General features: G+C 44.8%; 1 protein-coding gene across 3 annotated transcripts in view; it reads right to left on the bottom strand.

Moving 5' to 3' along the window:
• Positions 1 to 11,151, bottom strand: part of LOC311035325 (exocyst complex component 6B-like) — a 132,309-nt gene that overhangs the window by 67,394 nt on the left and 53,764 nt on the right. For all 3 annotated transcript variants that reach the window (XR_014599695.1, XR_014599696.1, XM_084043460.1), the window contains exons 9-13: positions 8,224 to 8,307; positions 7,689 to 7,735; positions 4,821 to 4,941; positions 4,571 to 4,642; positions 1,033 to 1,130 (exon numbers count right to left, since the gene is read on the bottom strand). Coding sequence is in view for 1 of the 3 variants with exons in the window: in XM_084043460.1 (XP_083899586.1) it covers positions 1,033 to 1,130; positions 4,571 to 4,642; positions 4,821 to 4,941; positions 7,689 to 7,735; positions 8,224 to 8,307 (422 nt within the window). In the remaining 2 variants the exon portion in view is untranslated. The remainder of the gene's footprint in view (positions 1 to 1,032; positions 1,131 to 4,570; positions 4,643 to 4,820; positions 4,942 to 7,688; positions 7,736 to 8,223; positions 8,308 to 11,151) is intronic.

The raw sequence follows: 11,151 nt of genomic DNA, 5'->3' as shown, positions 1-11,151 counted from the left end.
CCTGTTGGAACTCTGTTCTCAGCGTTCCGAAGTTCCGACGTTCCATTGAGAGGCCGTGAACCGGAGAGCATTCCCTCTCTCTCGCTCTCTCTCTCTTAATGTCTCTCTCTTGGTCTCTCCCTCCCTCTCTTTCTTGCTCTCCATATATCTCTCTCATCTCTCGCTCGCTCCCTCTCTCTCTTTCTCCGTCTCCAACAATACAACACAACATTCCTGTGGCTTCCCCCCGAATTCTGTGTGAGTGTGACTCTGTGCGTGTGTGCGTGTGTGCGTGTGTGCGTGTGTGTGTGTGTGTGTCGTCCATTCTTGAAGAGTCCCACTGGTGTCTTTGGACAGAAATACTGCTAAAACAATGCCTTCAACTGGCATGCACACTCACGCACACTCTCTCACGCACACAGACACACACACACACACACACACACACACACACACACACACAGGGCAGTGCCCAGAGCGAGAGTGGGGAATGTTGCGGATGTTGTTTAAAACACTTCCTTTTCTCTGTCCGCTCGTAAAACACTTCAAACACCAGGACATTTCCCACAATGCAATTTGTGTGAGATGTTCCCACAAACCAACTGTGCCCTTCTGCCCTCCAAGAAGGCGGCCAAGGCCAGTCCAACACGCTCCCACGCACCTTCCCTTAGAACCCTATACTAGAGACCCAGGGGCCTATGCATGCCGTATTTAGTTTGCCCCCTCTACACCAAATCGCCCATTATGCCATGCCCAGGCTAGGGTTCATGTGGTTAACACACACTCAACAATATATGTACCACTGCAGGTACGAGTGTGCACGTGTTCGAGTGTTCATGTTAAGGTGCGCGCGTGTGTGTGTGTGTGTGTGTGTGTGTGTGTGTGTGTGTGTGTGTGTGTGTGCATCTGAAAGTGTGTGCATTTGTATGTGCGTGCATGTATGTATGTTAAGATGTGTGTGCATGCACGTGTGTTAATGTTAAAGTGTGTGCATGCGCGCCGTGCATGTTAAGGGGTGTGTGTGTGTGTGTGTGTGTGTGTGTGTGTGTCTACCTGAACGTGACGTTCCATCTCTTCAGTAGAATCTCTCCATATTGTTCCCGCATCTCCAACAGCATATCAAACAACTGAGACACTGGAAAACCATAACCCTAGACAGAGAGACAGAGAGACAGAGAGAGGGGAAGAGACCTACAAATTAAAATCATACTTTGTAAACAAGGGTGCCAGGGTGTCTAGTTCGGAGTAACCACCCCCCAAGGGTCCCGGGTAAAAATGTCCAGCACAGCTGGTCTAAGTGCCTCTGAGCAACACATGAAGCCAATCTCAATCAGTGCATATGAACGTCTAAAATGCTTTATCAAAGAGAAGAGGAGCGAAGAGGAGAGGAGAGGAAGAGAAAGAGGCAGAATTCAGCCATTCCGTGACACCTCATCATTTAATTTTATGCCTTTTGGCCATCCTGTCTTTCATTCATCCAGCCTTCTCTCCACTTCTCCTCTCACTCATCTCTGTCCGTTCCCCGCATCCGCTCCTCTCCCGCTCCCCTCAGCGTCTCGTCCAGAGGGTTGTCAGATAAAAACCTCCAGATTCTCCAACACGTCTGATGTTTGGTTGAGATTTATTGGAGAGACATTTTCATTTCCACTCTTGGTTGCACATTTGTTTTTATAGATACCGACGGTATATGTTTTGTAAAACTACAGACCGGAGAATAAAAATCACACCCTGTGTGAAGGAAGCGGTGCCTTTGGGGCGGGCCTTAACTCATTTCAATGCGTCCCTATTGGTGGTCTGAGTCCACTTACCAAATTTGTACTTGGGAGCATGCTGCAAACTGGAATGATGGCTGTTTAAAGCCCAGCCAATGGGCAGACAGAGGGGGCGGGGCTTACGTAATGACAGTTAGTCCCTATTGCTGGCTTTAGTCCATGTACAAAATTTGTACTCCATAGCATGCTGCGAACTTGAGTTATGGCTGTTTGAAGGCCAGCCAATGGGAAGACAGAGGGGGCGGGGCTTCAGCAATTCATGCTGGGCCCTATTGGTGGTCTAAGTCCACATACCAAATGTGGACTTGGTGGCATGCTGCAAACTGGAGTTATAGCTGTTTAAAATCCCGTGCTCATCCCGTGCTCATACGGGCGCGGGGGGTCCCTGGATCCCTCTTTGATAACTTCATCAATTCATGCTCGTGCCTATTGGTGGTCTAAGTCCACATACCAAATGTGGACTTGGTGGCATGCTGCAAACTGGAGTTATAGCTGTTTAAAATCCCGTGCTCATCCCGTGCTCATACGGGCGCGGGGGGTCCCTGGACCCCTCTTTGATAACTTCATCAATTCATGCTCGTGCCTATTGGTGGTCTAAGTCCACATACCAAATGTGGATTTGGTGGCATGCTGCAAACTGGAGTTATAGCTGTTTAAAATCCCGTGCTCATCCCGTGCTCATACGGGCGCTGGGGGTCCCTGGACCCCTTTTTGATAACGTCATCAATTCATGCTCGTCCCTATTGGTGGTCTAAGTCCACATACCAAATTTGGACTTGGTGGCATGCTGCAAACTGAAGTTATAGCTGTTTGCTTCTTTGCCGTGCTCATCCCGTGCTGAAACCGCCGGCCGGACGGACGGACGGACGGACGGACGGACATACAAAAGTCAAAAGCCACGTATAGAGCGGTTGGCACCGCTAAAAACATAATATATACTGTGTGTATATATATATATATATATATATATATATATATATATATACACATATAGATATAGGTTGAAGATATCCGCTAACACTCCTGCCAGCTGGTCTGCACATGCTTTGAAGAGGGGTCATAGGTCATATGATGTTGTCAGGGACCGCAAGCGTTATGGCGGTGATTCTTAACCCATTCAATTCGGGAACGCATCTGTGTCACTTTAGATTTCTTTGGATATTCAATAATAGCAGATCTAAGCTCACTCTATGAGCTTGTAGATCTGCTGAAATTGTGAAAATGTGTGCAAATCTTTGAATACATATATACATTTTTAACTGAAATCTCTGCTTTTGGGGGTCCCTGTAACAAAATATTTTGGGATGGGGGTGGTCCGTAGACAAATACATATCATTTAGGGTGGTCCTTGACATGAAAAACGTTTGAGCACCACTGATATTATAGCAACAGTCTTTAAAAAATAAAAACTGTTAGTATTTAAGACATTTGTAGAATCCCTCAGAAGTAAAGATTTGAGTTAAAAATGTTCGCTTTAAAAAACATACATATTCAAAGATTTGCACATATCTTTACGATTTTTCAACAACAAAAAAATAGCAGATCTACACGCTCGTAGCGCTGCACAGAGTGCCGCGCTATAAGCTTGTAGATCTGCTATTTTTTAATAGCCCAAAGTACAAACTAATGGTTATCTTGGTTACCTTGTATTATATCTGCTATTTTTGAATAGCCAAAGAAATCTAAAATGACAGAGATGCGTTCCCAGATTGAATGGGTGTAACGGTCAGACGGGTGAGCCGGCCAAAGAAAAAAAAAGGTTGGCGACCGCCAGCCTTACGGGTTGTGGGCCCGCTTGAAGGGTCCGAGGCACGTCGGCCTCCCAGATAATTAGTGGCCTCGAAGACATTCTGGTTTTGTGTTGTTTTGTTATTTTATACCATGTTTTAGTTTGCTGTAATATTCTTTGACAAAATACATTACTACTACTGATTGGAAACTGAAGGTCCATGAGAACAAAATTAAAGTTGTATTTATTTTCTTCGGCTATCTTCCTTTTCTGACGTCTGCCACAAGTCTCTCCATCCAGAAGATTGCAGTCAAGTTCCAGAGGGTTGTGAGATCACCATCTCTGACGTTTATCTTTCCCAGAACTAAAGAAAGGAGCTTTATTTTTGCAGACTGGCTGAACTCCACTTCGAAAATGAGACGACATGCTATCGCTCCTTCTCTCCATCCCTTCTTCCCCACTTCCTTTCCTCTGTTCATATCTCTCTCTTTTTCTCTCTCTCTCTCTCTCTGACCTGGTATTTCCAACAAGGTTGATGTTGTTTTTTGGAGTGTTACAGACAAACTCGCTGTCGGGCGGGAACCTTTTAACGTCCAATGCTGTTACTTTTCAACAAACAGAAAATATAACCTGTTGTTCCAATGGATCCATTGTAGTTATTTAGTCACCCGCTCTATATGCTTTTCACTGAACTGAAAGACACATGTATTGTATTTAGACTAATGTCCGAAAATAGAGAAATGTACACAACTGTTGTGCGGTACTGTCCAACAAAGTATAAAACGTTTTCCTTTTCTCTTTCACATGATTCTTTACTGCTCTCCCTTTTTCTTCTTCTCCCTTTCTGAAAAAATAACAACATGATGGAGCTTGCACGAGCATGAATTTCACACACTTTCTTTACACTTTTAAACCTGTGATGGGACAATAAACAAGGTCCATGTGGACGGCATCCATTTGAGGAAATGACCCCTGTGTGTGAACTGGGTTTATCGGTCTGTGAGGTCACACATCTGATGGGTCTGTCCCGACCGACCGACCGACCCAAGCCCCCACACACACACACACACACACACACAGAGTTGTGTACCTGTAGTGTGTCGGCGAAGAGAACAATGAGGTTCTTCAGGTCCAACACCAGATCAGGATCATCACAGTAGGACTAGAGAGACACACAGTTTAGGCATTTAGCAGACACTCTTATCCAGAGACACTGACACGTACTAACCAGATCGGAATAGGCAGAGCAAGCATGTGTGTGTGTGTGTGTGTGTGTGTGTGTGTGTGTGTGTGTGTGTGTGTGTGTGTGTGTGTGTGTGTGTGTGTGTGTGTGTGCTTACAGAGTGCGTCCTCAGTGCAGCGATGGTCTTGGACAAGGCCAGATCCCACAACTCCTCTACGTAGGCAGAGTTCACCAGACCATGAGTGGTATGAAGAACATGGTCTTCTACCACAAAGAAACTACACAGACAGACAGACAGACAGAGACAGACAGATTCAGTCAGTAAGTGACCAGAGAGGTTACAAGGGAGTACGGTCAAATTATATTTTACATGTAACAATTGAGGTTCATTCATCATTCAACTACACTGAAAAGAGAAATTCATGGTTACGCATTGTCGCATTTCAGACTTGTGGACTTGTGGGTAACTTTGTTATGCAAAAGTTACACAATTTCACTATGTACCATCTATTTTGTATTCGGGTAGCTCAGTCGGTAGAGCTCTCGCCTTTGGACCACAGGGTCATGGGTTCGATCCCGGGCACCGCCAACTCAGAGTATAAGTGAGCATGGCTTAGGTTGGGCAAGTTGTGCGGAAGGCACTGGGAGCTGATGATAAGTGTTGGGCTCCACCTCCCAGGGGTCTAGCGGAGGCATTGTAACGGAGATACACTCCCGCATTCTCGGCTGATACCAACAATAAGCCTCACGGACCTACTTATTTATAGTCTATAACAGTGGTTCTCAAAGTGGGGTCCAGGGACCCCTCATGGTTCCTTGAGTAGGTTTCCAAATGGACCCAGATACTGTATGTAACTCAGAGATACAAATTTAACCGAAATGGACCATTTTCCATTTGTACACTCTCAGAGTTATGGGGATCCTTGAAATTGAAAAAGTATGAGAAGCACTGATCTACTGTACAGTATAAGGTTTATAAAGCCATCATGCACTTCCTACAGTGTCTGTCCTGTAGAGAGGCTAAGGCGAGGGATGGAGGGATGGAGAGAAAGAGAGAGGGATGGGGAGGAATGAATTGAAGAGAGAGCAAGTCAAACAGCGATGGGAACGAGCACAAACGCTATTAACCAATTATCATCCAGACAAAGAGACGCACCGGCGCTGAACGACGCTTTCCACTGGAGCAAGATGAGAACACCAGAGCCTGCTGTGTCCGTCTATGTGTGTGTGTGTGTGTGTGTGTGTGTGTGTGTGTGTGTGTGTGTGTGTGTGTGTGTGTGTGTGTGCGCGTGCGCGTGCGCGTGTGCGTGTGTGTGTGTGTGTCTGCCTGCATAAGAGTATGGATGGCCTTGGTCCTGCAGGCAAATGTCTTTGTGACCGTACGTCTCGGTCTGTGTGCACGTGTGTGTGTGTGTGTGCGTGTGCGTGTGCGTGTGCGTGTGTACGTGTACGTGTACGTGTGCGTGTGTGTGTGTGTGTGTGTGTGTCTGTCTGGCGGTTGCAGTGTTTGCAGAAGGGTCTGTCCCAGTTAAGCAGACAGGAGGAATAACAACAGTGCGCCAGCCGCGCGCCGCACACACACACACACACGGATGGCCATAATGGTGGGATGGAGTGATAGATGAGAGGAAAGAGGGTGGAGGAGAGGAAGGAGGATAGAGGATGTGGGTCAGAGAGGAATGGATGGAAGGAATGGAAGAGACAGAGAGATAGAGGAGAAAGAGAGAGAGAGAGAGAGAGAGAGAGACTGATAGAGAGAGATGAGGAATAAGAAAGGAGGAGTGAAGGTGAAGAAGAAGGGATGGCAGGATGGAGAGAACGGAGGCGGTGATGTAAGAGGTGAAAGGGAAAGGGAGGACAGAGAGGAATGGAGGGATAATGAAAGGATGGCAGGACTACAGGGCGGTGGCCGCAGAGAGACGTATTTGGAGCTTTCAGCCCATGCATCTCTATGGTAAAGATGGTCCTCTGCCCAGGGGCCCACCTCATGTTGCAGCGCTCTTGCAGCTGGTGGGTTTTTTCCTTCTTTTTTTTTTGGGGGGGGGGGGTAACGCTCAGGGCCAGTGATAGGCTCTATTCACAGCAGCCATATTATGAAGACATTCACAGGTGTTACCAATGATACTAATGAAGGCTCTGTTCCATTCTGGTCAAACAGAGTCAGGGTGCTGTGCATGTTGGCTCACTGGACCCTCATGGGCTTCCAAATGGCCCCTTACAGGTGTGTAACTCTGAGAGTGTACAAATGGAACCAAATGGACCCGTAAGGGTCCATTTGGTTCCATTTGTACACTCTCAGAGTTATGGGGGTCGTGGAAACCACTGTGCTAGACTAAATGGAACAGAGCCTTCATTAGTATCATTGGTAACACCTGTGAATGTCTTCATAATATGGCTGCTGTGAATAGAGCCTATTATGGGTGGGCCGTGAACACGTCCAAGATTTCCAAGGTGGGCCACGATCCAGAAAAGATTGTTGGATGGTAGTGATGGTCCTCCTCTTCCTAGTGACACCGCTTCGTGTTCCAACGCTCTCGTTGCTGGTGATTTTTTTTTCATTGAAATAGATTTTTATAAATAATCTATTAACCCATTCAATGTGGGAACGCGTCTGTGTCATTTTTTATTTCAGCTATAACCATTGTTTTATACTTTGGCTGCTATTCAAAAATAGCAGATATAAAATCTGCTATTTTTGAAGAATCTTGAAAATGTGTGCAAATCTATGAATATATATATTTTTTTTAAAGGGAACATTTTTGAGTCAAATCTTTGCTTCTGGGGCAAGACCCAGCGATTCAAGTGAAATGATCTCTCTCTCTCTCTCTCTCTCTCTCTCTCTCTCTCTCTCTCTCTCTCTCTCTCTCTCTCTCTCTCTCTCTCTCTCTCTCTCTCTCTCTCTCTCTCTCTCTCTCTCTCTCTCTCTCTCTCTCTCTCTCTCTCTCTCTCTCTCTCTCTCTCTCTCTCTCTCTCTCTCTCTCTCTCTCTCTCTGAAGAATAATAAACAATGGATGGATAAACTTACCCGACTATTTGATTGAAGTACCTCCTATATCCCTCTAGAGTTTCATGCTAAAATATGGAGATAAAGGTAAAGATAGACAGACAGACAAAGAGAGAGAGACAATGAAGGAAGGAAAAAAAAGAAGAGCGCACAAGTACAATAGACAAGGACTCTGGCATATTACTGGTGACACCGTATATTCTATAATGTAGTGTAATTAAAGTTATTAGTACAGTTACAAACTCAAGGGTGTGTGCGTGTGTGTGTGTGTGTGTGTGTGTGTGTGTGTGTGTGTGTGTGTTTCAGATAGGAGTGTGTTGGGACAGGGTACGTGTAGTTAGGAATGTGTAACAGACAGACACACACTCGTACACACACTCAAACACACAAATAGACACACTCATGCACACACAGAGACATTTTAAGACAAACAGATGAACAATACTGTACTTGTAGACACACACACACACACACACACACACACACACACACACACACACACACACACACACACACACACACGCACACGCACACAGTGAGTGAGTGGGGGTCATACCATGTTAGAGTGAGGTTGCAGTACAAGGCGAGCCTGTTTCCTCCTCTGCTTTCTGTAGTAGCTTTCAAACTCATCACGTAAACCCTGCACACACAGTGACACAACACACACATGAGGCTGGATACACAGATATGGAGCAGTGGTTCTCAAAGTGGGGTCCGGGGACCCCCCAAGGGTCCTTGAGGGGGTTCCACCCAGTCAAAGGATTGATAGTCAGGAACCAAAAGGACCCTTATGGGTCTGTAACTCCGAGAGTGAACACATGGAACCAAATGGACCCGTTCCAATTGTACTCACTCAATTAACTCATTGAGTGCCACAATCCGTCAAATCCGTCACGCGGCCTGACGCCCAGAGCGCCACAATCCGTCAAATCCGTCATAAAAAAAAATCAAAAAAAAAAAAAAAAAATCAAAATAAAAGTTTTTTTTTTTTTTGAAAAACATGTTCAGAACCCAAGATATGATGATTTGAAGATTTGCTGCTCCATCCACTCCTTGTTTAACCTATAACTTAAAAAGGCTGTATCTCGCTAACTAAGCACTTTTTTTTTTACAATGAATTTTGAATTGTGGCACTCAGAGCCAAAATTCCATTAACATGAATAAATAAGCTTGGCACTGAATGAGTTAACGTTGATTTTACAGTGTATATTGGGGTCCCAGAGATACAAATACCATCAAATGGGGGTCCATGAAATTAAAATGGTTCGGAATCACTGCTATATCCTTAAAATGTGTCTCTTTTGGGGGTACCTGGCATATCTTTTCAAAAGATGGGTCCGTGGGTTGTTCAATTTGGGGGGTCCTGACATGAAAACGTTTGCAAACTACTGATATAGAGACTGTCGGGCAGAAACCTTGTATCTTGTGTGTGTGTGAGACATGCCAGGCTGAACAGAATAGTGATTACTTTTAGTCATCAAAGACTGGAACCCTGCACTACAACCGCACGCACGCGCGCACACACACACACACACACACACACACACACACACACAACACACACACTATGAACTCACCAACATTGACCATTTCCTACCTTTATCATCTGAAAAACAGAAGACCCTTTCTCTCGCTCTCTCTCTCATATCTCGCCCTCTCCTCTGTACGTGTACTATATGCATGCTGGGAGAGGAGGCCTATCTAAGGCTCAGAGTCAGACCAGGACCCACAGTTCTCAGTGGACCCAAAGATAAGGCCCTGTGGTCTGGGGAGATAAATGGACCCCCCGACTGTGCCAGACCACCAGAGCACACCTAGATAGAGGGTGCGTGTGTGCGTGCGTGTTATCTACAGTATGTGTCTGTTATTTTCAATCGCGGTGTGTGCTATCAAGTCTGTGTGTGTGTGTGTGTGTGTGTGTGTGTGTGTGTGTGTGTGTGTGTGTGTGTGTGTGTGTGTGTGTGTGTGTGTGTGTGTGTGTGTGTGTGTGTGTGTGTGGACCTCTACCTCTCTATCAAGTCTGATACAGGATTGATAGGAACTTCAAATGGACATTCCGTCAATCTAAGAAATTAATCACTGTCTTGGCTCGACTCTTTCAAGTTTTTTTCCCCCAAATACACCTTTGTAAGGTTCATTATATGTAACAGAGCACACTCGGAACACAGGCAGTTTGTCGTGTGACCTTCTTCAGAAGGAGGTCACATTATTCAGCTCCAGCACCTCATCTAAGTTTTTACTTAAAGCTGCACTATGTAACTTTCCTCTTCTACCCCGGATTTGAACCCGATTTCCAAACGCAAGTGCTGACATTTTTACCATTGAGCCGGCCTGCTTGCTCAGGGGATAAATTGAATCTTGACCATCAGGTCAAAATGTGTGTCAGATCCTGTGTCTAGGTGAGACATGACCTCTGACACGATCGCAATAAGAGAGCATGAAGACGAAATACAACCACCCAAACTACCATACAGATTGTATAAGTTATACTGAGTTAACATACTCTGCCATACAGATTGTATAAGTTATACTGAGTTAACATACTCTACCATACAGATTGTATAAGTTATACTGAGTTAACATACTCTACCATACAGATTGTATAAGTTATACTGAGTTAACATACTCTACCATACAGATTGGAGATTTTATTCATTAAACACATTTTGTGCCGCTTTATTGGATGAGCCGTGGTTTATTTCACTGTTCTAAGGATAATTATATAAATAACATTATTTAATCAACTTCAAGAAAAACTAAAACAAATAAAAACGAATGAGCCAAACTGACCTCGCTGCAAAACAATGTCCATTCAAACAGCCAAGTCATAAACACAACTTCATTAGAAACCTTGGATCTCAGAGGACATGTTGTCGGCCTGTTATCTTTAACGGTCTTAGAGGGTTTTACAAAGTGCTGTTATTTTTTTTTTTAACTGCCTGACTCAAAGACAATATCTGTTGAAAACACTCAACTCAGACACGCAAACTGTAGATATTCAAAAACTTGACCCTGAGTCTCTGTGGACCCGGATGGATTTGGACACAAACAAGTTGTTTGAGGTTCACCACCTCTCTTACTTCCTGTTTGACCCTCAAGCTTAAACAATGTGTATTGTACCCTAGCGTCCCTATTCTGGGCTCGTCATAATAGGTGAACATTTTGGCGAAAATAGGCTAACATTCACTGAAAACAGCCGATGTACATATTTTTTGCAAAGAGATTTGAAAAAATAGGGGTCCAAGTAGAGAATGCTGGTAATGCGAAGTATATATTGTAGGGCAGGGGTCTTCAATGTGTTTAAGGCTAAGGAGTATGGACCCCTTAGCTGAGAGGGAGACGAAGCAGGGACTCCAATTACATATTGTACATTACAGTATTTATGTTGCATATTAAAAGTGTTTTTACCATGCAACTTGATAAGAGGCTTGCACAGCTAGCTCAACGTATTTAGCTGCTTTTCTCATCAATGTCGGTTAACCTG

The sequence above is a fragment of the Gymnoscopelus microlampas genome (genome assembly GCF_963454915.1).
Source record: "Gymnoscopelus microlampas genome assembly, chromosome: 19".
Taxonomy (NCBI): domain Eukaryota; kingdom Metazoa; phylum Chordata; class Actinopteri; order Myctophiformes; family Myctophidae; genus Gymnoscopelus; species Gymnoscopelus microlampas.
This window is presented reverse-complemented; position numbering and strand designations above follow the sequence as displayed.